Genomic DNA, 22580 nt, shown 5'->3' on the forward strand with positions numbered 1-22580 from the left:
AGCCGAGAGCATATTCCAGAGTTCCCAGATTGGTATCAGATTTTCTTCTCCTTTTTATTCATCCTCTTTCTGTGTCATATTACCACTGAGACCTTGTGAGATCTTGACATTTTACAGCTCAGAAAAACTTTTAAGAGTATGGTTTTATGTTCAAATTAGCCATTTATTTGTTGGGTTAGCCAAAAAGACTTCCAGTGTCTTAGGGAAGTTAGCTGAGTTGGATGTGTATACGAGAAAGAATTTGTGTCTCGGTGCTGAGGTCTCAGGGATTTGAATTTAAACATTAATTTTTACTATGTGTGATTTTTACCTCATTCCCTGATTTTAGAACTGAACCTTCAAATAAGATGTGACTCTATATTCTGTCTGATACTGTTCGTATTTATTTTCTCTCTCCGGCTGTACTCTGTGCTCTAAGTGCAGGGACTAGGTATGTTTTTAATGGCTTATTATATTCACTACAAAAGTCCAGTACAGTATAGAACATCTAATAGATTGGCTTTTAAGTACTTATTGATATGTGGCTTTACAGAGTAGTCCAGTACATTGTTTTACAACTTTGTGTTCCATATGCATGCTGTGTAAGCAGTAAGCATTCTTTCCTCCTGATACTGGACTGTGGTGGGCTGTCCGGGCTAATGTTTTTAACCTGGAAGTGAGGTGCTGTCTAGACCCTCTAAAATTGTATGCGTATTTTTGTGGGCAATTAAATATGTGCAGTTTCTTGAGAGAGCATGTGTAACTTTCAATAGGTTTTCAGAGTTTCAAAAAGCTAACCCTTGGTCCTAGACAAAGGAGGAAGCAAAGAAAGCTTTCCAAAATCAGGCTGGACTTGGAAAAAATCACTAAAAAGAAAATGATAAAATGCAGTGCTGGACAGATTATTGATAAGATATATTCATCAGTACATTTTTAGGTACATAGTGTCCTTTTATTTAGAAAGTCACATTGTTAAATTCTTAGAGTGAGCTAATTAATGTAGACCAGAAAATAACACTTCTCTTGTAGAAAAAGTTGACTTATTTATTTAAAATGCATATGATGGAGTCTTTCCTAATTTGTTATACAGTAATGCTTTATAGTGAAGAACTTGTTGGTAACAATGGTGACTGGTACAGTGTATTGCTTTATCTTAATGCCCAATTCTGTAACTTAGATTTTTTTTTTCCTTAGGAAAATGGCTCTGGTGTCACAGAGCAAGGAAAACCCCCTGATAATTTTATTTGAACTTGACTGTGAAGTTAGCGCCAACTTTGGGTGCATTGTGACTTGCTGTGCCCACTGAAGGTGCCTGGCATACCATGTTTCTGATAAAAGTGTGCTCTATTTGCACATTTTTGCTTGAGAGACTAATTTGAATTTGTTTTTGACTTAAAATTCCACCTGAAATTATTTTTACACTTAAATATTTGCTCCGTTTTAGTTTTATCGGCCTTAATTTTAGAGTCCATCTTTGGGTTTTATAAAAACTTATCAAAAGTATATAAGAAAATTAGCAAGATAATTGTTAATCTTTAATGGTACAATCATAGAATGTATCACAAGTCGATTACGTTCATGAATTTAGTGAAATATTAATAAACCACTGGTATTTATTTGTTGTGTTCCTATTTATTAAAAGTGTCATATTGGTTTATTCTAGAGAGTTCTTTGTGTGTGTGAGAACCAAAATATTCATAAAAAATAGATTTTATTTCTGATGACAGGTTGATATAGAGACTTGGATTATGTTAGGGAAAACATGCTCAGTTCTAAAACTGCTGAATTGGGAGAGAAAAGCTAATGTCTTTTTGTTTGTTTTAATTATACAGCAGATATAATTTCTACAGTAGAATTTAATCATTCTGGAGAATTACTAGCAACAGGAGATAAAGGTGGTAGAGTCGTCATCTTTCAACAGGAGCAGGAGGTAAGTGTTTCAAGTTTTCATATATAAATTTCAGTTTGCTCTTGGGACTGGACTTGCTCTTGCACTGGAGAATCTCATCAGAGGTCACTGGCAGTTCTTAAAAGAAATGTCTATTTATCAAGCAGAATACCCAGTGTGTAGATAACCCTGTTTCTTTTAGCTTTATGTATGTATGTGTGTGTGTTTGGGTTAAAAATACAATGCTTTAATTGTAGAAAGATTTGTTGGGAGAAAGGGGTGGAGAGTGGTGGAGTAATCCAAGATATTACCTGGTTTTAAAGCCTTGGCCTTCTTTTTTTCTCTTAAGACTCCACAAAGCAAAGCTGCTTTGACCTCGTCTCACTGCTTAGTTCACTTTGTGTGATTAGGGGTGGGAGGCCACTTAAAGAAAAAGTTGCTCAGTTATTTTGTGTTAGTCCGTACGGATACTGTCCCTCTGATTTAAATATAAAGGTTTTAAATGACAGTCGGCGTGTGTGTATATATATGTAATTTATAAGCTCAGTACCCTTTTTAAAGTGGAGTTGATTTGAAAATTGTTTTCTCTTTGAAGAAAGGAATCTGTGATTAAAGCAGGTTTTGTTTTGGGTACAAAACTTAGGCACACTTCTAGATCTGATTGATAAACGTTCTTACTAAAGTTTTATCAAAACAAAATATGTCATACTAGATTTTTTCTTACTCCTTCCAATTGTAGATCAACGTTAAACTTTTAAAATTATTTTTGATACATTCTGCCTGTCTATAATATATTTAAAAAGAGTTAAGGGTAATGTGGATAAATTACAAGGTTTTACATATAGCTGTCTAAATCATAACACAAAGTTAGATTTTAAAGAATTGTGAAATTCCTTAAATAAGCAAAGAATCTAGTAATAATACTACTACTTTGCACTTCTATAGCGCCTTTGACCTGAGGATCTCAAAGTGCTTTACAAACACTAATGAATTAATCCTCACAACACCCCAGTGAGGTAGGTAATTTAATTTTAAAAGAAATGATTCATAGTGTCTGATTAGAAGATGCACATACACTAAATGTGTCTCCTTTTATTTATTATATTTTTGGTTGGAAGAAAAATATGAAAATAAGACTCAAGCTTTCCTTGACAGAAAAATATTCTGTGGAAATGGGTGTGCAAAATCAGCTCTCTGTCTCTGTTTGCAAGCAGCTAAAAATTGAACCATGAGAATCTTGAAATACTTAGGGTTGAAATGCAGCCTTACAGATTGTTATAATTTCCCTATATTTACAACTGAGTAAGTCAAAATATTAAACGATCACTTGGCGACTTAGTGAACGAGCTAACTAGTTAGAGCCTAGAATCTCTGCTGTGCCATTTTCCCAGGCTTCTTTGTAACCAAAATGGGAATGTTAATTCACTGTTCAGGAATTAGAGCTGCCTTTCCCAGATGCATTTCCTGCCCTTGAGTGTTTTTGTTTTTGTTTTCTGTTTTGTTTTTTGTTTTTAAACAACTGTAAGTCAGTGGCTTTCTACACTTTGCTTTTGTTTTAAAGAAAATTGTTTGGAGAAAAACATTTAAGACTATTTTTGCTTCTTAAGCAATTCCATCTTGAAGGATAATACATCCGTGGAGTTACATTGAGGGTTTCGGAGAGCCTACATTTTTAGTGAGGGCTTTATGTTATTTTAAAATCTAAGTCGTTAATTAAAAACAAGTTTAGAAATATTTTGCTTAAGAATGAGGTCATTTTCACCTTCTATAGAAGATGGTTTGTTATTTAAGTAGAATTCAGTGTGAAAAAAATGACTCATTTAATGGAGGTCTACTTTAACAGGGGTTCAATAAATATAGTCAAAGCAGTTGCTTAATATTTTCCTAAAGGGCTGTCAGTAATATATTAAATTGGAATTAAAGGTCTAACACGGAGTTACTGAAACTTCTATACATTTTACTTGTATTAGACAATAAGGCCAACCGTTTTAGAGAATAATCATGTCCTGTGATTCTTTTCTGAAATCTCACTGAAGATTTTAAAGCACTGATATTTAAAATATGTACTCTAAGAAGGAATTAGCAAAGTCACATTTTGAAAAGGGCCACTAGTAGGAAAAAAGGAGTTCCTTTTTCATGTATCTAGCATTAACTGCATTTAGGAATTCAAGACAAGATACATTATCTAGAATCTCAGATTAGTATTGTATGTCTTGAGAACTAGTGTAAATATCAGTGTATTTTAAGTGATAGATTAAATAACAGTGGTAATAATTGACCCCCCCCCGAAGCTTGATCTTGTTAATAGTAATTTGATGCATTTTAGCTAATTTATTTTCTACATTTTTAAGCCCTCTTTTACACTGAAGCTTCTAATACAGTGTTGTCTTCAGCACAATCAATGTCTGTGTTATTGATTATAAATGTATGTACCTTACACCTCTGAAGGCACCTTTATTTCAGTACCTAACATATTTAGATTAGGTTTTATGTATTCATATATACACATCTGTAAAGTAGTGTTACATTTTGAAAAGGAGAACTTAGAGATGATCTGTTCCTAATTTTTAGATCAATTCCAGGAAAATTTTATAATACAAGGTTATATTTCTTAGTTTAATAGCAGAGCTTTGGAATTAGAACTTGGTTCTCTAAATTTTAATCCAGCTTCTGTTAACAAACCACAGCTATTACAGCACAGTCCAGGGTACATTGCTGCCTGACCAGTGAGCGTGTCTTCATCTCTGAAACGGCACTAACGCTGTTTGCAAAGCAGTGACATTTGCACTGTTGTGGCTTTATCCTCTCACCTTCTGCTTCAGTTTGGCAGATTTTCTTACGAAATTTCACTTGACTAGAGACCATTTTTCACTTGCTCTTTTTGTTATCCTCAATTAAGAAAAGGTACAGTAGCGTCAGTGAACCTGACACATCACCCTTTTACATCTTTAACCCAGCTTCTGCCCCACTTCTTTTACTCTTCAGACATGGCAGGCCCCCTTCCTATATCCCCATCAGGGATCTTTGCTGTCTGTTCATCTATCCCTCAATCAGAGAATCCCAGAAGTCATTTAGAAAGTCTCCATTCAGTTCAAATATATTTCAGCCTGGTGATCTTGTGTCATTTAATAGTATCTTTATAATTAATATGTTTGAGTCGTTTTTGTTGGATAGAATCTCTGCAGTAGAAGCAGGGCACAAGGGTAAAATAATTTCCACAAGGCATCACACCCACATGTGGTCAGTAAGGGTCTAAATTTTAAATTTAACTTATTTCCCATTTACAGTTCACATACAATATTCTGTTAGTTTCAGGTGTACAACATAGTGATGAGACATATACTTGACGAAGTGATCACCCCAATAAGGGATCCAAATTTTTGATATCCAATCTGTGTCCAGTGACCCATCTTACTAACTTGTTTTCATAGTTTCTATGTATTAGCTTTTGACAACAGTGTAGGTATGTGGTGGGATAGTTTTTGTTTGTTTGTTTGTGAAACAGTTAATGAGAAAGTTGGGAAGAAATTTTTCATTTCTTTCTGGATTCTTTCTAGATTGTTACACAGCTTTTGTTTTCTCTAGAACTGCTGGTAACTTTCTCGGACTCCTTTCACATATTTCTGTTCTTAATATGATATTACTAAAACTCTTTTAACTGGATATAGAGGAACCCTTAGCATGCTTATCACGGAGACTGGCAGTACTGTTAATATGATTGCATTTTCTTTCTTTACTTGGAAAGACTTAGAATGGGGCTCAAAATCAACAAGATGCAGTTTAACAATTCGATATCATTTATACAAAGGGTTTAATTGAGTTTGATGTTGATTTAAATGAAACAACAAGTCTGTTTTAGGGTGATGTGGTGGCATTCACTTAACCTAGTGCTCACAGTGTGCCCGTCAGAGGAGCAAATTTAGATACGTCAGTGAGGAACGGTTGAAGGGATGAGGTTGTATAGCCAGAAAGGACTGTGAAGGGTCTTCATGTATTTTATTCAGGAATTCGTGTGTAAAGAAGAAATCTGTTTACTTTGTATAAGGAAATAAATACACAAGAGTTGGATGCCCATGTGTCAGAAGAAAGAATACGCGAGAAGTTCACAGAAATATCATTATGATTTCTTCTAAATCAAAATATCTGTAAAATAAGGTTTCTTTTCTCAGCTACCGGGCCTTAATCTGTTCCTTTTTCATGCACTTTTTGATGTGTTTTTCAGAGATTAGATGCTAGAATCACGTGGGCATTATTTAAAATGCATATTCCTAGACTGCACTTCAAAACCACTAAAGCAGAATTTCTGGAGGCCCAAGACTCCAGCACTTTCACTTTTTTAAAAAAGTTGCTTGGAGACTTCACCAGATAGAAAATATAAAATTAAAAATTGTGTTCCAATACCAGAATAATGATAAAAGCTCCAAAGCACAGTTTCAAGGCTATATTATTTAAAAATACTGTTAAACATTTCCCAAGATAGATCATGCATATAGAAAAATGCAGAGAATCATAAGTAAACAGGTCTGTGAATTTTCACAAAACAAACACATTGTGTAACTATTCCCTGGTCAAGGAATGGGCTATTATTGGCATCCCAGAAGTCTTTTCTATCCTCTCCACCACTCCTGCCTTCTCCCATTGCTAACTGAATCAGTCTGGTCTGTTTTGAACATTATATGTATATGGTGCATTCGTAGAAATGAAGAAGTAAAATGTATAGGATGATGCAAGGATTCTTAACCTTCTTTGTGCCATTGATTCCCTTCAGTAGGCGGTAAATTTTGTGGACTTCTCAGAATGTATTACTTACACGAAATACATAGGATTATGAAGGAAATTATACTAAAACATATTCTTCGAGGTACTTGAATAATGTGTTTTTGTGCTGGGATTTGACTTTTAAAACATGTCATTTCTATAGTGACAAAGTCACTAGTGTTGCTAATACTATAGTTTGTTGCCTACGTCCATGATTGGAAGAAGTGCTGAATTTCAGTTAGAGGTTAGTGAAAATAAATATGTAAGTTTCCACTGCATCCATGTTCACAAAATCTCGGCGGGGGGCCGGGGGGACAGCACGTAATTTATGGGCCCCAAATTTACAACACCTGGTCATGCGGTCTCCTTTTACCTATAAACTGGGGGACCCAGACAACAGGTTAACTCATCCAAAGTCCTTACAGTTAGCAAAGAGGTGATCCCTTATTCTAGAATCCACAAGTCCTGTTTCCTTGCCCATTCTTACCTGGGTATAGCAACAGTAGTTATCTGCCATGGCCCCTAACCTTACTTAATCTTCACACAAAAATAATGATTATCTGATTACTCACTTACTATATATGTCTCTATTTGTTACAAATTTGTAAATGAATTGAGACTTAAAGAAGACTTTTCAAAGATTACAAACCTAATCAAGTGGGTAAAAATTAGTACTGTGCCCTGGCCAGGTATCTCAGTTGTTAGAGCATCTTCTCCATATGCCAAAGTTGTAGGTTAGATCCCTGGTCAGGGCAAATACAAGAATCAACCAATGAATGTATTAACAAGTGGAACAACAAAGCTGTGTTTCTTCCCCCAACTTGCTCTCTCTAAAAATTAATTTTTAAAAATAAATACTGTATAAATTGTGATGAATATCCACAGTGCTGGATATTGTTTAACAAATGAAAAGAATATTTAAGTAATAAGCCTGAGGTGATGTAGATCACACAAAAAAATCAGTTTTATTATTATACTTTATAATAATGAGGAAAAGACTTAATCCTCAGACTTTTTACAAATGCTATTAGCAAATACCTTCTCTCTATAGTAGGCTTAGAGAAGGGGAAGTTGGGGAGAGTTTGAATTGAGAGTTTAAAGACCTGGGTTCTAGTCCTCGCTTATTTTTGTTCATGCATGAATTCATCCAGCCACCTCTCTTGTTCAGCCATCTGTTGTCCAGATTTGTACCCAGCCAGCCATCACATATTTATCAGTTACCTAAGTTTTTGAAGTTCCAGCGTATTAGAGTATCATATTTTCCAGAAGTGGAATATCTTCTAACATATTTTGCTGATTCCCGAGCCTATCAGTATGAGTGCTGCTTGTACTTACAAGCTCTTTTCAAACTTGAACATTGTAGAGAAACTCCCTGTTGTACTTTGTTTTGCGGCTTTTGTTCATTTGTAAACATTTAATTATTCCCTCTGTAATTTACTTTTGTGTAAGAAATGAAATTCCAGTTCTCTTTCCAAATGTTGCTTAGTTCTAACACTTTTGGATTTTACTTTTCTGTTGTTGTTGTTGTTGTGATTTGTTTGTTTTGGTTTGTTTGAACCCTGGGGACATTCTGAGTTCATGACATGCTATCATTATAGGTCATGCTGAGGCCCTCTCTAAGCAAACAAACATGTGCACGCAGGTGTGCAGGCATACATACATTACCTTTTCTTCATTTGACCTGCTCATATGCGCCTTCCCCTACTTAGGTAAGCACTGGAATGTGTTCTTTTAATAGTATTTTTTCTGTGCTGTGTTGTTATTTAATTGTGGCAAAATACCACATTCAACCTCCCAACAGTTTCTAAGTATACTGTACAGTATTGCCAACCACATACACATTGTTATGCAGCAGATCTCCAGGACCTCCCAGTGCTCCATGACCAAAATGTGCACCCACTGAGTGACATCCTACCTTCTTTCCCTCTTAGCCCCTAGCAGCCACCTTCCTGCCTTTTGTTTCTGTGGTTGACTGCCTTAGATACCTCATATAAGTGGAATCATGCAATATTTGTTTTCTTGTGACTGTCTTATTTTACTTAGCATCATGTTCTCAAGGTTCATCCATGCTATAGCCTATGTCAGGAGTTCTTTTTAAAGGCTGAATAATAGTCCCTTGTGTATGCCAATCGAACTGTGTTTTCTTTATCCATTTATCCATCAGTGAACATTTAGGTTGTTCTACCTCTAGGCTGTTGTAAATATCTTTTGAGATCCTATTTTCAATTCTTTTGAATGTATACCCAAAGTGGGATTGTTGGATATTATACTTTAATTTAACTTTTTGGAGGGAACCCTCCCCACCAATACTGTTTTCAAAGTAGCTGCATTTTTTTTTTTAAAAAAACTTTTGAAATATACACTGAAAAATACACAAAACCTTAGTGGAGTATCACAGAGCAGACATCTATGTCAAGAAATAGGACTTCTCACCCTTCCTTCCATAAACCCATCTTATTCCTTTTCCCAGTTATTTCTCCTTCCTCACCTTGTAAGCCTGTCTTCTAACACTTAATGTGGCCTAAAGTTTTAGAGCTTTTTCGTCGTCGGCAGCCGTCCGTCTCGAGAGACGATGATGTAGCTTCTTAAGAGTCCATCTGCACCGCCGAGAATGGCTGTGCAGTCCGACTCCGGAGTGACACGGTATCTGTCTCCTCCCGTGTTGAATCGACATCTTGCGATGACGCTGGAGTGTCCTCTCCAGTGAAGCTGAAGCTACAGAGCCTGGGCAGGGTGATATGGAGGGTCTGCTGTTGCCCATGCAGCAGACCCCCCCTCTCTTCGCAGCTGAAGGGTCCAAGGGAAAGACGGAGTCAATACAGCTTGGCTTCAGGTGCGCCGCAGGAGTTGCCGGTGTTGACTACAACGTCAAACCGCCTTAGGGACTCCGGCTCCGGATTTTCTGTCGGGGTTTACTCCCTTAGCCTTTCCCCTGAAGAGGTATGCCGCAAGGCAGCGGAGGTTTTTTGGAATCAGAGTTTTCCTTCTCTGTAGAGCTTTTTATAAATGAAGTAATATAGTATTTTGTGTCTGGCCCTTTTTTTTTGTTTGTTTTTTAAGTATATTTTATTATGTTGTTACAGTATCGCAATCTTTCCCCCTTTGCTCCCATCTGCCCAGTACCCCCCTTCCCTCCAGTAATCCCACCCTCCTTAGTTCATGTCCATGGGTTGTGCATGTAAGTTCTTTGGCTTCACTCTTTCCTATAACTTCCCTATGTCTATTTTGTACCAACCAATTATGCTTCTTAATCCCTGCACCATTTCCCCATTTCCTCCACTTCCCCCTCCCAGCTGACAACCCTCCAAATGATCCCCATACCTATGATTCTGTTCCTATTCTGGTTTGCTTAGTTGGATTTTGTTTTTATTTTTTAGATTCAGTTGATGATAGTTGTGAGTTTGTTGTCATTTTAATGTTCATAATTTTGATCTTTTTCTTAAGTAAGTCCCTTTGACATTTCATATAATAATAGTTTGGTGATGATTAGTTCCTTAAGCTTTACCTTGTCTGGGAAGCACTGTATCTGCCCTTCCATTTTAAATGATATCTTTACTGTATAGAGTAATCTTGTTTGTGGGTCCTTGCTTTTCATCACTTTGAATACAGTAGTTCCTCTCTGTATTGTGGTTCACTTATCACAACCTCACTGTATTGTGGGATTTTAAAAAATATTATACTTAATTATTTATCGCAGATTTTTCACTATATCACGGGATTTTGCGGTACTGTATACATATGTTAAAGTTATGTAGGTTTAAGAGCTAGAATGTTTAAGAACATAAGTAGTGTTTATAAAAGTGTGGAAAAGGTTAATAAGGGAGTGGGAAAGGTTAATAAGGGACTGGGAATGGTTTATAAAGCCTTAAAATATATGTAAATACTAAAATAAATGTAAGGTACCTACTTTGCGGATTTTCACCTGTCGCAGGTGGGGAGTGGGTGGTTCTAGAACATAATACCCGGGATAAGTGAGGGAATACTGTACTTCTTGCCAGTCCCTTCTTGCCTGCAAAGTTTCTTTTGAGAAATCAGCTCAAAGTCTCAGGCAACCCATTGTAGGTAACTCTCTGCTTTTCTCTTGTTGCATTTAAGATTCTCTCTTTATCTTTAACCTTTTGCATTTTAATTATGTGTCTTGATGTGGTCCTTTTTGGGTCTACCTTGTTTGGGACTCTGTGTTTCCTGTACTTGTATGTCTTATTTCCTTTGCCAAATTAGGGGAGTTTTCCTCCATTATTTTCTGACATAAGTTTTCAATTTCTTGCTCTTCCTCTTCTCCTCTGGAACCCCTGTGGTTCGGATGTTCGCACGTTTAAAGTTGTCCCAGAGGTTCCTAAGCCTCTACTCATTTTTTTCAATTCTTGTTTCTCATTCTGTACTGGTTGACTGTTTATTTCTTCCTATGTTCCAAATCATTGATTTGAACCCTGGTTTTCTTCCCTTCACCACTGGTTTTGTGTGGATTTTTCTTTGTTTCATTTAGCATAGCTTTCACTTCTTCTCTTATGTGTTTGCCATACTTAAGGATATCTATCAAGTCTGTGAGCATCTTTATCACCAGTATTTTAAACTCTGTGTTTGTTAGGTTAGCTAGCTCCTTGTCGCTTAGTTCTCCCATTGGAATCTTGATCTGTTCCCTCTTTTGGGCCATACTTTTCTGCCTCCCCATCTTGACACATTCCTGTTTTTGTTTGCCTCTGTGTCTTAGGTAGAGCTGTCAAACCTGTTACGTTGTAAGGGGCGGAGCCTTGGGGATTTGTCAGTACAGGGCGACTTGTTTCACCACGTTGTGGCGTTGTGTGTGGGGGAGGGATCTGAGAGGGAACAATGCCGCCTGCTCAGCACTCACCCCTTTTCCTGGCACTTCTCCCACTTTCATATGGGACTGGCACCTCTCTAGCTGTTGTCCTGGCCGTTGTTCCCAGAGTGGGTGGGTCTGCAGACATTCCAGGACTGTGGGGGCCCTTTAAATAACCTGACTCTGCTGAGAGGCCGGCAGTTTCTTCCTGGTCTGCACAGTCAGCAGTGAGGCTTGATTTTCCCCAGTGCTGGGACTGTGAGCTGTGCGGTCTGTCAAGACCTGGGAACGCTCCCCAGGTGTCCCTCCCGACGTTTTTAAAAAACATGTGACTGCACTTTCTGCCGCTGCTGCCACCACCACCACACCGCGTCCTCTGCACCCCTCATACTTGTCTGGATGAGTATTTCTTCTTTATATCTTTGTTTGTGGGACTTCGTGCAGCTCGATTATCTGGTTGTCTCTAGTTTTAAGGTAGTTGTATTCCTTAGTTGTGGAGGGAGATGCAGAGTGTCTGTCTGTGCTTGCATCTTGGCCGGAAGTCTGTGTCTGGCCCTTTTGGTCGGTTTTATGTTTGTGTAAATATAAGTTGCTCACTGTCATTGCTATAAAATGTTATTTTGTATTTCTGTACCGCAGTTTATCCATTGTGTTGTAGATTTTGGTTGTTTCAGTTGATCGCTATTAAGAATAATGCTGCTATGAATATTCTTGATTTATTTATTTATTTTATTTTTGGTGCACATAGACATGTATGGAATTATTGGGTCATGGTGTAGGCATTCAGTTTTAGGAGATAGATAGCACAGTAAAAGGGGTTCTGCCCATTTTATTCTCATGAACAATATCTGAAAATTCTGGCTTTTTCTCATCTTTGCCAATGCTTTATATTGTCACTTATTTTAAAATTTATTGATGTGTAGTTTCTTTTTCACAGTTTTTGAATATGAACCCTTTGTCAGTTTTATTTATTTGGAATATCTTCCATTTTCCTGAATGGTATATAATTTGACAAATTAAGGTTATTAATATTAATACAATATATTAATGCTTTCTGTAGGCTTATTGCTTTTTCTGTCCTGTGTAAGAAATATTATCTACCCTAGGTCCAGAAGGTTATATATTCCCAGTATCTTTTAGATCTGCGCTTTCTGATAGTCACTAGCTCCATGTGGCTATTTCAATTAAGTAAAATCTAAAGGTTTTTACTCACAGTAACCATATTTCAGGAGCTCAAGTAACTAGCGGCCACCATTTTGGGCAGCACAAGGAGAGCCTGCTCCCGTAGCTGCAGAAGGCTGCCTGGGACGGTGGTGTCCTAGGCCCTGAGTGTTGAGCACTTCATACTTACAACTAACTCTCCTGCTGTCAGGTTACATGAGTGCTTTGAGGTAGTAGGAGCCAGGATCCGTTTTGTCACATGGAAATCACCCAACCAAAAGGCCACCCCCGCTCAGCAGTGCCGCCTTGATAATTTAGGCCTGTTTCCGAGGTCTGTCCCATTGGTATATCCGACAGCCCTTGCATGAGCACCATACTGTCTGCATTACTTTGCTTTCAAGTGACATAACATCCTTTATATGTTTATGGGTTCTTTTTGCATCTATGTGGAAATGTGTAGTTTTGTTTTTGAGTGCTTTCAGTGTGTTGAAGAAGCCTGTGTCTCATCTCATTGCGTCATACTTTTGTCAATAAGAGCTGTGTTTTCAAGACCCTCCTGTCTTGCTGTATGTCTGGCTCACCCATTTTTTCTGACTTCTGCACTGTACTCTGTTTACGAGGTTAACGCCAACCTCTTTACCATACCAGCACCATCGTTTATTCATTTTTTTTCACTCCTTTTTTTTTTTTTTCCCACTCCCGTTTATTCATTCTTTTTGTCCATTTAGAAAATCTTTATTGAATACCTGTTATATCCCAGGCACTACTGCAGGAGTTGGGGATAAAAGCCCTTCTAAATTTATTATGGAAAATTTCACAGAAATAGATTATGTGATTAAGAAAATAGACTCTTAGTGATTATAATGCCAAGCTAAGAAAAAAGGGAAATGCAAAGAGCTGTGCAAGAAAACCTAAGTATGAGATATTTTATGATGTGTCACAATTCTCAGGTTGTACGAGAGTTTTTATTTAATTTTTTAATCCTCACCTGAGGATATGTTTATTGATTTGAGAGGGAGAGAGAAAGACATCGATCTCTGGGAGCGGGAATCAAGCCGCAACGTGTGCTGTATGGGAGGGTGCTCCAGTCCACTGAGCCACTCAGCCAGGACTGTGGGAGCATTTTTAGAACAAAAACAAAAGTCTTCTTTGACTTGAATGCATTCTTGTTTGAGTGACACAGTGCTAAGGACATGGAATTATGTTTCCTTCATATCTGCTCACTGTACTTAGTTTATGCTGAGAACAAGACTGTTACCATAATTTTAATGTAAACACCCCTCCCCAAACCCTGTTGCTGGCTATGGGTCAGCTCTGCAGTCCGCTGAGTCAGTTTCCACTCATGCATCTGTTTTTGTGACCTCTTCCACTTGTGACTGCAGATGTCATCTCTGCTGTCTTTGTTCTTGTCATTTTTGTCTTTTAAAGTCCTACTGTAATTTTAGTGGAGTTTTAGGAGAGAGTACATGTTAATACATGAGCCCAGCCTGACATTTTTAACCTTTAGACATTATTTTCTTCTTGTGTGGTAGATTTTTTTTTTCCTCCTGTTGGCAAAGAAGCTGCTTCTTGCACGCTAGTGAAACTGCCACACACCTCCATGATTTGTTTCTGGATCATGTTTAGACCCATGTAGTTATTCTTGATTCTTTAGGATTATGTTCTTTTTCTCTTTTAGGAAATACTTTCATATGTTTGTGGTTTTCTTCAGTTATCATCAAATAATACATGACCTGTGTGGACCCAGATTTTTCATATAGAATGATGTGTGCTTGGCCTTGGCTCTTTATATTGACTAATCTGAATTAAAGGGACCTTAACGTCTGCTTCTGACTGACGTTTCATGTGCGTAAGGTACTTGAAGGTAGAGACTCTGTGTCATTAAACCTGTAGCTCTGTACGACCTAATGTACACAATACCATATTGTCTCTTGCCAAGTTTAAAACATAGCATGTTAAAATTTTAATTGCTATTTTTAGTAGTTTTCTTGGAGAGTGACACGACAAACCTTTTAAGACTAAGAAATTTTAGATGGAAGATTCCTATAATTTCTCCTGAAGTGGTAATAGTGTATATATGTTTAATATATCGGGTTATCCTTCTATTTTGGTATAAAAGTATGGTAATGAAATGAAGGTTCTTTTTTGACTTTTCCCCTCTTCCTGTCCACAGTGTGGATTGTGTTCTTTGGTGTGCTCTGCACTCTTAATATTGGCAACCCCATTCAATAACAATTGATGCTGCTGTCAGAGGATCCAAATATAAAATTATAACCATGAGTGATCGATCGAGATAAGCTACTGGAAAAAACAATCCTAAAACATGCTTTTAAGATGATTCAATGGGTTTTCTTTTATATGGAGAATAATAACTAACGGGCTTTTCTTATTATCAAGTAATGTTAAACATTTTATTTCATAATTCACTTTTGTTTAAAAGTTGACTATCAGTAATATCTTTCATTTCAACTTTTTTCATAGGTTCTTCTGTGAATTAGACTTTCAGTATTTTTGATGGAAAGATTTTTAATCATGTGATGATAGGTTAGAAGATGAAATTCTGAACATGGTTAGAATTCTCACTTCTGCTAAGGTATCTGTGTTAACTGAAGTTCACAAGTAGTCTCTTTATCCAGTAGCTTAACGTATATTCACACTTACTGGTAGTAAATAAAATAAATCATCGGTGTGTGCGAGGCTCATAAGAAAGCTAGTCTCAGGATGGTAAATAGTTGTTGACAGGGCTGTGGGTTGGCGTTTGCTGGGCAGTGCTGAATGTGGACTCAGTGAGTAACAGAGCTCTGTAACTAGTCCTGGTGGAGATGGGGTCAAATGGTGCTGTGACATACGTGAGATTTTTCTTACAGCGTTTCTGAGCAGTGAGATTACCTCAAGGCAGGCGGAAGAAATAGAATGGTGGAAGACAATAATCATTAAATAACTGATAGGGCATTTGAGCCTAAAATGGGCGGAGAAAGAAGGTGTGCTTTCTGTTTCTGACAAGCTTTTCTCACTTAATCTTGGCTTCTTAGGTCAGCACTCTTGTTAAGGATGCTCAGATTTTTCTTTTTATCACTATGAGCCTATGCTATTCAAAATATAATGGTAAATTAGTAATCAAATTGATCCATGTTTCATTGTAACTTTTCCTAGTAAATTGCGCTTAATCATTAGGCTTTATTTAACTCTTCCTTTTTTTTTTTCCTTTAAATATTTAAACAATATAATTGTATATGTAATACAGGTAATGAATTAATCAGAACCTGTGAGATCTGTTGAACTGATTCATTTTATAATTTTGAAATATTTCTCAACAGTGGTCCAAATGTTTTTGTTTTCCTTTTAGAACAAAATCCAGTCTCATAGCAGAGGAGAATATAATGTTTACAGCACCTTTCAGAGCCATGAACCAGAGTTTGACTACTTGAAAAGTTTAGAAATAGAAGAAAAGATCAACAAAATTAGATGGTTACCCCAGAAAAATGCTGCTCAGTTTTTATTGTCTACCAATGGTAAGTATGAATTTTTTTCTGTGTACTCATGTTCTGTAGGATGCACTACCCTTTCTGAGGAGGAACAGTTGTAAAGAGATCTCTGCAAATGGTCATTTGGAAATATTTCTTCCCCACATAAAATATAAACTTTTCTTTTTGTGTCTTCTCTTTTTGATTCTCATTTAGTTTTTAAATTCTGTGGGAGAGATTTTCGGGTGTCGGTTTTTGTTTGGCGCACACAGTTTGTAGTGAAAGAACGGGCTAATGTAACTGCATTTAGGTCTTGTTCTGTTTTGGCCACTTCTTGGCTTAGCCTCTGGCAGGTTTCTAACACTGGGTCAGACTTGCCTCATCTGCAAAGTGGAGCTAGTAATGTGATAGCTCCTAATGGACATAATATATGCTCAGTAGGTGTTAATCTCCTTTCTTCCTCCAAGTGTGCCAAAAAAAAAAAAAAAACTCTCCAAAGTATTTCAAGCTATAAATTCAAAATACTCTGTCAAAAAATGGCTTCCATTTAAGGGTCTTCCCTAGGGGAGCACTTTTCATACTTGTTCTTGTCATCAACCTGGACTGGACACACTGCCTTCCTCCCAACAAGCCTTGTGGCTGGAAAAAGTCTTTTCTTACACTGTTTTGCTTTTCCAGGAAATGTTTTTAAGTGAGGGTTAGAATTGTGTGATGACTCTGCCAGAATTTAAACTCCTTTATGACAAGTTAAGAATTGGGTGTTTTTTTGTTGTTCTGAAGTTTTTTTTCATTTAAATTGTGTGACTTGGTTTATCCTTTCGGGGCTGGGTCCTGAGGAGAGTCATTAGAGTGACAGAGATACTACCAGGCTCTGGGTAGCCGGAGTCTGTAAAAATTCAGTTAAAACTTTTTTGAGGCTGGCACAAGAATTAGGGCAAAAACCTCTCATATTTTCTTATATCTTCACTTCATAAAAGCAGATTTTTAGCACCTGGACCTTACAGTGCTTTACCATTCACAGAATGTAAACTCAAGTAACTTCTGGGGTAACATGGTGAAAAGACTGAGTTCCTCCTTGATCCAGTTTGGGTCTCATCCCCTTCTGTATCTAGTCTTTGAAATGCATTTGACAAATGATGCCATTCGCTGACACCACAGGTGTCTGCTTCCTCTGCCCCCTTTTTTTACCATCAAGGTGCTTCCTAACCAGCCCATGGACACATGTACTCTCTACCCACTCTTTCTACATAAACTCTGAGTTTCCCTCTTATTAAAAGAAGAATAAATAGAAATCATGATTTAAAGCTAGCGCTCTTACAGCATCATAGACAGAGGTGTTTATGTCATATGTTGACTTCTAATCTTGGTTCAGTTTGAATTTATATGTTAAATTGTTTCAAGTAGCATTCCAGATACTCCTTTTTTTCCTTGACATCAAATAATGCGTAACTTTACCATTTATAATAGTTCCTACTTTTGGAAGTAAGGCTCCCGAGGAAGTTTGTTATACATTGCATGTATTGAATATTTGCTCTTAATAATTTGCTAGTTCACTTCTTAGTGGCTAAATTATTTCAGTTTTTATAAAGGGTTTTTTTTTAATATACAAGCTGAAATAGAATAGTGTAATGAAGACCTATGTACACATCACCCAGCTTCAACAATTCTTAGCTCATAGCCAGGTCTGTTTCTCAGACCCTTCCCCTTCCCCTCCTCCTCAGTAGCATTTGCAAACAAATTCCATTTCCGTTTGTTTATGGATTAAACCTTAAATAGCTTTCAGTTCCCAGTTTATGCTCATGTGTCTTCCTTGTAGGCTTCCTTGTGCTCCTCTGTGGCTTGAAATAAGCAAGGCAGTGTATCACCAGATGAGCCTTTTGAGACACTAAACTTAACACAGGCTCAATGCAGAGACAGAAGCTGGGAATTCTGGAGTAGGGGTGGGGCATGGCAACCTACCTAGTATAGTACTTTTCTATAGACATAATCAACGCTGTCTCCCAAATAGGCTACTATGTGAATTTGAAAAATCATTGGTTAATAATTAAAGCTATTTTAAAGAGCACTACACAGTGCATTGTAGGGTTTTGTCTCTTTGTTCTTATTGTTGTTAATGAATGTTAAATAAACCACAGGTTTTTGAGGGCCACATTAGTTTTGCATGGCTGGATGGACTGGAGTGGGGGCTGTACAGACTGTCTGGGTGTGGTAGGAGAAGGAGGGTGGTAGGAGTAGGACTTGAGTGGTATCTGAAAAGTGTTCCTGTTTCAAACAAGAGAAAGCAAGTATGGGAAAATCTGAGTAATAGCTTTATATTATTTTGTGTAGTTTTCTCTGTGAAATATAGAATAATAATACCTCCTCCCCCCAAATATGTGATCAACGGGTCTTTATACTCATAGGATTAGACATTTCCTGTGGAAGGACAGTAGAAAACAGGACCAAACATTTCAGCTTTGATTCACCAGAATTAATCTGACTTTCATCCTTGAGTTGACTTTCTGTGGTCATCATAGTCCCCTTTTAGAACTAGTTGATTTAATGTGTCTTCAAGTGATTTATTTCTCTTTTTTCCCTTCTTCTCCCTCTCTCTGAATGCTCCTCGAGTCCTCCACACTGCAGAAAGATCTGCCTTGGACCCTGTTGACCATGGGTGTTGCTTTGTAACAGCTTGTTAATAGGAAGCTATTTGGATCTTATATAAAACTGCGTTTTCCCAGAGGAAACTTGGTAGCATGGTTTTACTTGTCCCAACCCTCAGCTTGTAGCCAGAGGTACACATGGACTTTTGGACTTCCAGCATACTCCTTTAGTTGTTGGAGTTGACAATTTAGGGAATCACCATAAAGAAGTAGTTCTTAATTTTTGGAAGTAGCAGACATCTCTGTGAATCTTAAAAGTCCACTTCAGGGAACAGTTATATGTGAGCACCACCATCTTGCCTGCCTGTTGATGGAGTTTGATCATGCAGCACCACGTGGGCCAGGGACTCCAGATTTAAAGGTCATTTCCATAGAGCATATGAATGAAAAGAATTTTTAATTTTATGTCATTTGTTAAAACATTATTTATTTCCAGCCTTGTCCCCAAGCACTGCACTGAAATTGTGTAGTACTTCTACGTCCTATGTTAATGCTATTAAAAAAAGATTTTTTTACCTTCGTAAATTACAAATTTTATCACTTTAAGATTTTTGAAATTTATTTTTAAAAATATCCATTTTTTCATAATTCTAAAAGTATTTTCTTCTGTTAACACTATTAGGAACCATAAGCTAATTTCATCTCATTTGAAAGTTGGATAAGTATATTGTGATTTCCTTATCTGGATCTTTAACGAGGTTGGTGAATTTGAACAGACCATAGGACAGTTACAGGGATTGGTGGTGGGCAGGGGGAGTTGACATTCTCATCATCTTTAGGTGATAATTTCCCCTAAAGTACAGAATTTAGACTTGATTCATTTATATTAAAGATTTGGCGATAAAATATTCTAGAATATATACTTATCTAAATATATAAATTAAATTCTGTTATTTAACACATAACCGAACTGCAAGAGCGCTAGAAACATGATTGGTTACATAGGGTTTAAATGAAACACTAAATTACAAATTAGTAGAGTGGACTGTTTTTTCTGTGCAGACTTCCTCTTTGCAGAGGGCACACACAGGGGCAGCTGGAGTAGGCAGAGAGAGGTGGCCAGGCCAGTGTAAGCATCTTTATACACTTATAAAATTACATTATGCCCATTTGCTTAATGAAATACCATTAGAATGTAATTATTTTATATGAATGCAATTTTAGGGTAACACAAAGTATTAAGTAAATATGCATGCGTCCATAGTGATACAAATAATTGATTGAACAGATAAATAAATAGGGGAGAGGGGAAGCTTCTTATAGGTGAATTACAAATAGTATATGGATGGATACTACTTCCTACAGGGAATGTAACTTCATTCTCCCCTTAAGCAGGGAGTGGACTTGGTGACACTTCCAACGAACAGAGTGTGCCAATGGGGAGAATAGGAACTGCAGCAAAGAAGCCTGGCATGCAGTCCCTCAACCAAGCGATCGAAGCAGAGAAGTCCTGTCTATACTATGTATACCCTCACTTTCCCTCTGGTCCTCTCCTATAAAACCCACGATTCCAGTCTGGCCACGAGAAAGTGGCAGACATGCCCTGTTGCAGGACACCCTACAAAATACCTCGCCACTGTTTCTCAGGACTGTCAGGGTGATGAAGAGTAAGGAAAGTCTGACAAATTGTTCAAGTTAGAGAGACTCAGACTTGACAACTAAATAAAGTATTGTTTGGATCCTGGATGGGATCCTGAAACGGAAAAGGGAAGTTAGAAAAACTGGTGAAATCTGAGTGAAGTCTGGAGTTTAGTTACTAGTAATGTGCAGCATTAATTCCTTAGTTTTAACAAATGTACCAGGTTGCATAAGATGCTAACATCACAAGAAACTGGGTGGGTGAAGGGTGTATGAGAACACTTCTCTGAAACTCATCATAATTACAAAATAAAGGTTTATTTTTTTAAATAGCATTTTACGTATTCTTGATACATAAGAATTTTGTTTTGAAGAACTTGGGGACATATGCCTTTTTTTTTTTTTTTTTTTTAAGTCCTCAGACCAGGATCAAACCTGCAGCCTTCTGGTGTATGGGATGACCCTCTCAACCAACTGAGCCACCCAGCCAGGGCAGGAACATGTGCTTTCAATTGGTCATTTTTTTTCAGGTCCTGTTACCTACTTATGAATCCCTGATGCATTGGGGAAATACAGATTTAAATAGGAATCTAGACCTGTGAAGTAATCTGTGGGCTCTGATAGGATCTGCTGGGAAGTATGGTACCCCGAGAGAGACTACTTAACCATTTTTATTCTAAATAGCAGTTAGGCTGTCTTAACCAATTTTATTGTTTGTTCTCTTTTAAAAATTAAATATTAAGCATACATATGTCTGTATTTGTATGTATATGTGGGCATATGTGTTTATGCACACATATATTTCCCCTTTGGCTTTATTTAGTTTTAAAGGAAAAGGACCTGGCTATGACTTTATTTTAATATCAAATTGAATTTTATGAGTTCCATTAACACAGAAGTGTAATTTCTGCACTGTATTTCTGTTCATGTGTTTGCTATTTACCTGGTAATAAGAAAACATTTTTTGAGTCAGATAAGGGATTTTTATTCTTGGGATCTGATTTCTTTTTTGGTTGTTGTTGTTTTTGTTTGTTTGTTTGTTTTTGAGGACCTTTTTTATTGTCTCCCCAGATAAAACAATAAAATTATGGAAAATCAGTGAAAGAGACAAAAGACCAGAAGGGTATAACTTGAAAGAGGAAGATGGACGGTATAGAGATCCTACTACAGTCACTACGCTACGAGTAAGTACATAAGAAAAAAAGCATTCTATCAGTAGTGTTCTGTATTCATATTATATATTCTATACCCTGAATAATTACAGTCTGTCCCCATCTCAACAGTTCTGTAGATAGGAGAGTAAAACCCCTCCGCGTTGGGCAGGACACACTGTGCCATGTGCTCTCTTGCTCCCGTGGTTTGAATATCAACTATTATAAGCTTAATTTTCAAGATTAATTTTCTTTGGAGATTGAAAAAGTAGAAATGGACCGAATTTTATTGCAGCTAAAAAAACCCCAAGAATTAGATACTCTGGGCTAATTTCATTTTTAGCTACTTTAATTTAAACCATACACATTTGTTATCTTTGCAAGTCTTTCAAGCAAAAGATTGGAACTAGGAAGAACTGCAAATTCTAATAATGCTATCTGTAAAAAAAAGATAAATTATTCAGATTGTTCATTTTTCTTCTCAGTTGAACACTTCAGAGGTTCATCATGAGTTACTCTTTAAACCTAAATCTGAATCATACTATATTGTTTTATATTCCCTCAAAAACTGTAGAAATGAACTGTTCTGAACCTTAAGTTCTATTGTAAACAATGAATGTGTGTAGTGACTCTTTCTCCTCTGTCTTACTGACAGGTGCCAGTCTTCAGGCCCATGGATCTAATGGTTGAGGCCAGTCCACGAAGAATATTTGCCAATGCTCATACATATCACATCAACTCAATTTCTATTAATAGTGATTATGAAACATATTTGTCTGCAGATGATCTGCGGATTAATCTTTGGCATCTGGAAATTACAGACAGGAGTTTTAGTATCCATTTGGCTGTGTGTGTGTGTGTGTGTGTGTGTGTGTGTGTGTGTGTGGTATAAATTCAATATATATCCAAACCCCATTTTCATTGTTTATATTGTCCTGAAATTTTTCTGTGCATGTACAAGTATGTGACTGTATATAAAGTTATATACCTGGCACACGCATACTATGTACAAATAGTGAAAAGCCCTCTCTTGTTCTTTTGATTATCATTTTTTTTAAGTGTATTTTATTCATTATGTTGTTACAGTAGTCCCAGTTTTTTCCCTTTGCTCCCCTCCACCCACTTCCCCTGTTTCCTCCAGCAATCCCTCCCATCCCC

The 22580-nt window shown here is 37.0% G+C and overlaps 1 protein-coding gene across 3 annotated transcripts in view; it reads left to right on the plus strand.

Annotated features, from left to right (window-relative positions):
• The window catches only part of PPP2R2A (protein phosphatase 2 regulatory subunit Balpha), a 76255-nt gene that overhangs the window by 40507 nt on the left and 13168 nt on the right, over positions 1 to 22580 (plus strand). For 2 of the 3 annotated variants that reach the window (XM_090290282.1, XM_090290284.1), the window contains exons 3-6: positions 1812 to 1909; positions 15934 to 16099; positions 21343 to 21455; positions 22078 to 22255. In XM_090290282.1, coding sequence (XP_090146408.1) covers positions 1812 to 1909; positions 15934 to 16099; positions 21343 to 21455; positions 22078 to 22255 — 555 coding nt within the window. The remainder of the gene's footprint in view (positions 1 to 1811; positions 1910 to 15933; positions 16100 to 21342; positions 21456 to 22077; positions 22256 to 22580) is intronic. The other variant, XM_090290283.1, reaches the window with a different exon arrangement.

This window comes from Furipterus horrens, unplaced genomic scaffold, assembly GCF_987537825.1.
Source record: "Furipterus horrens unplaced genomic scaffold, mFurHor1.1.pri manual_scaffold_10, whole genome shotgun sequence".
Classification (NCBI taxonomy): domain Eukaryota; kingdom Metazoa; phylum Chordata; class Mammalia; order Chiroptera; family Furipteridae; genus Furipterus; species Furipterus horrens.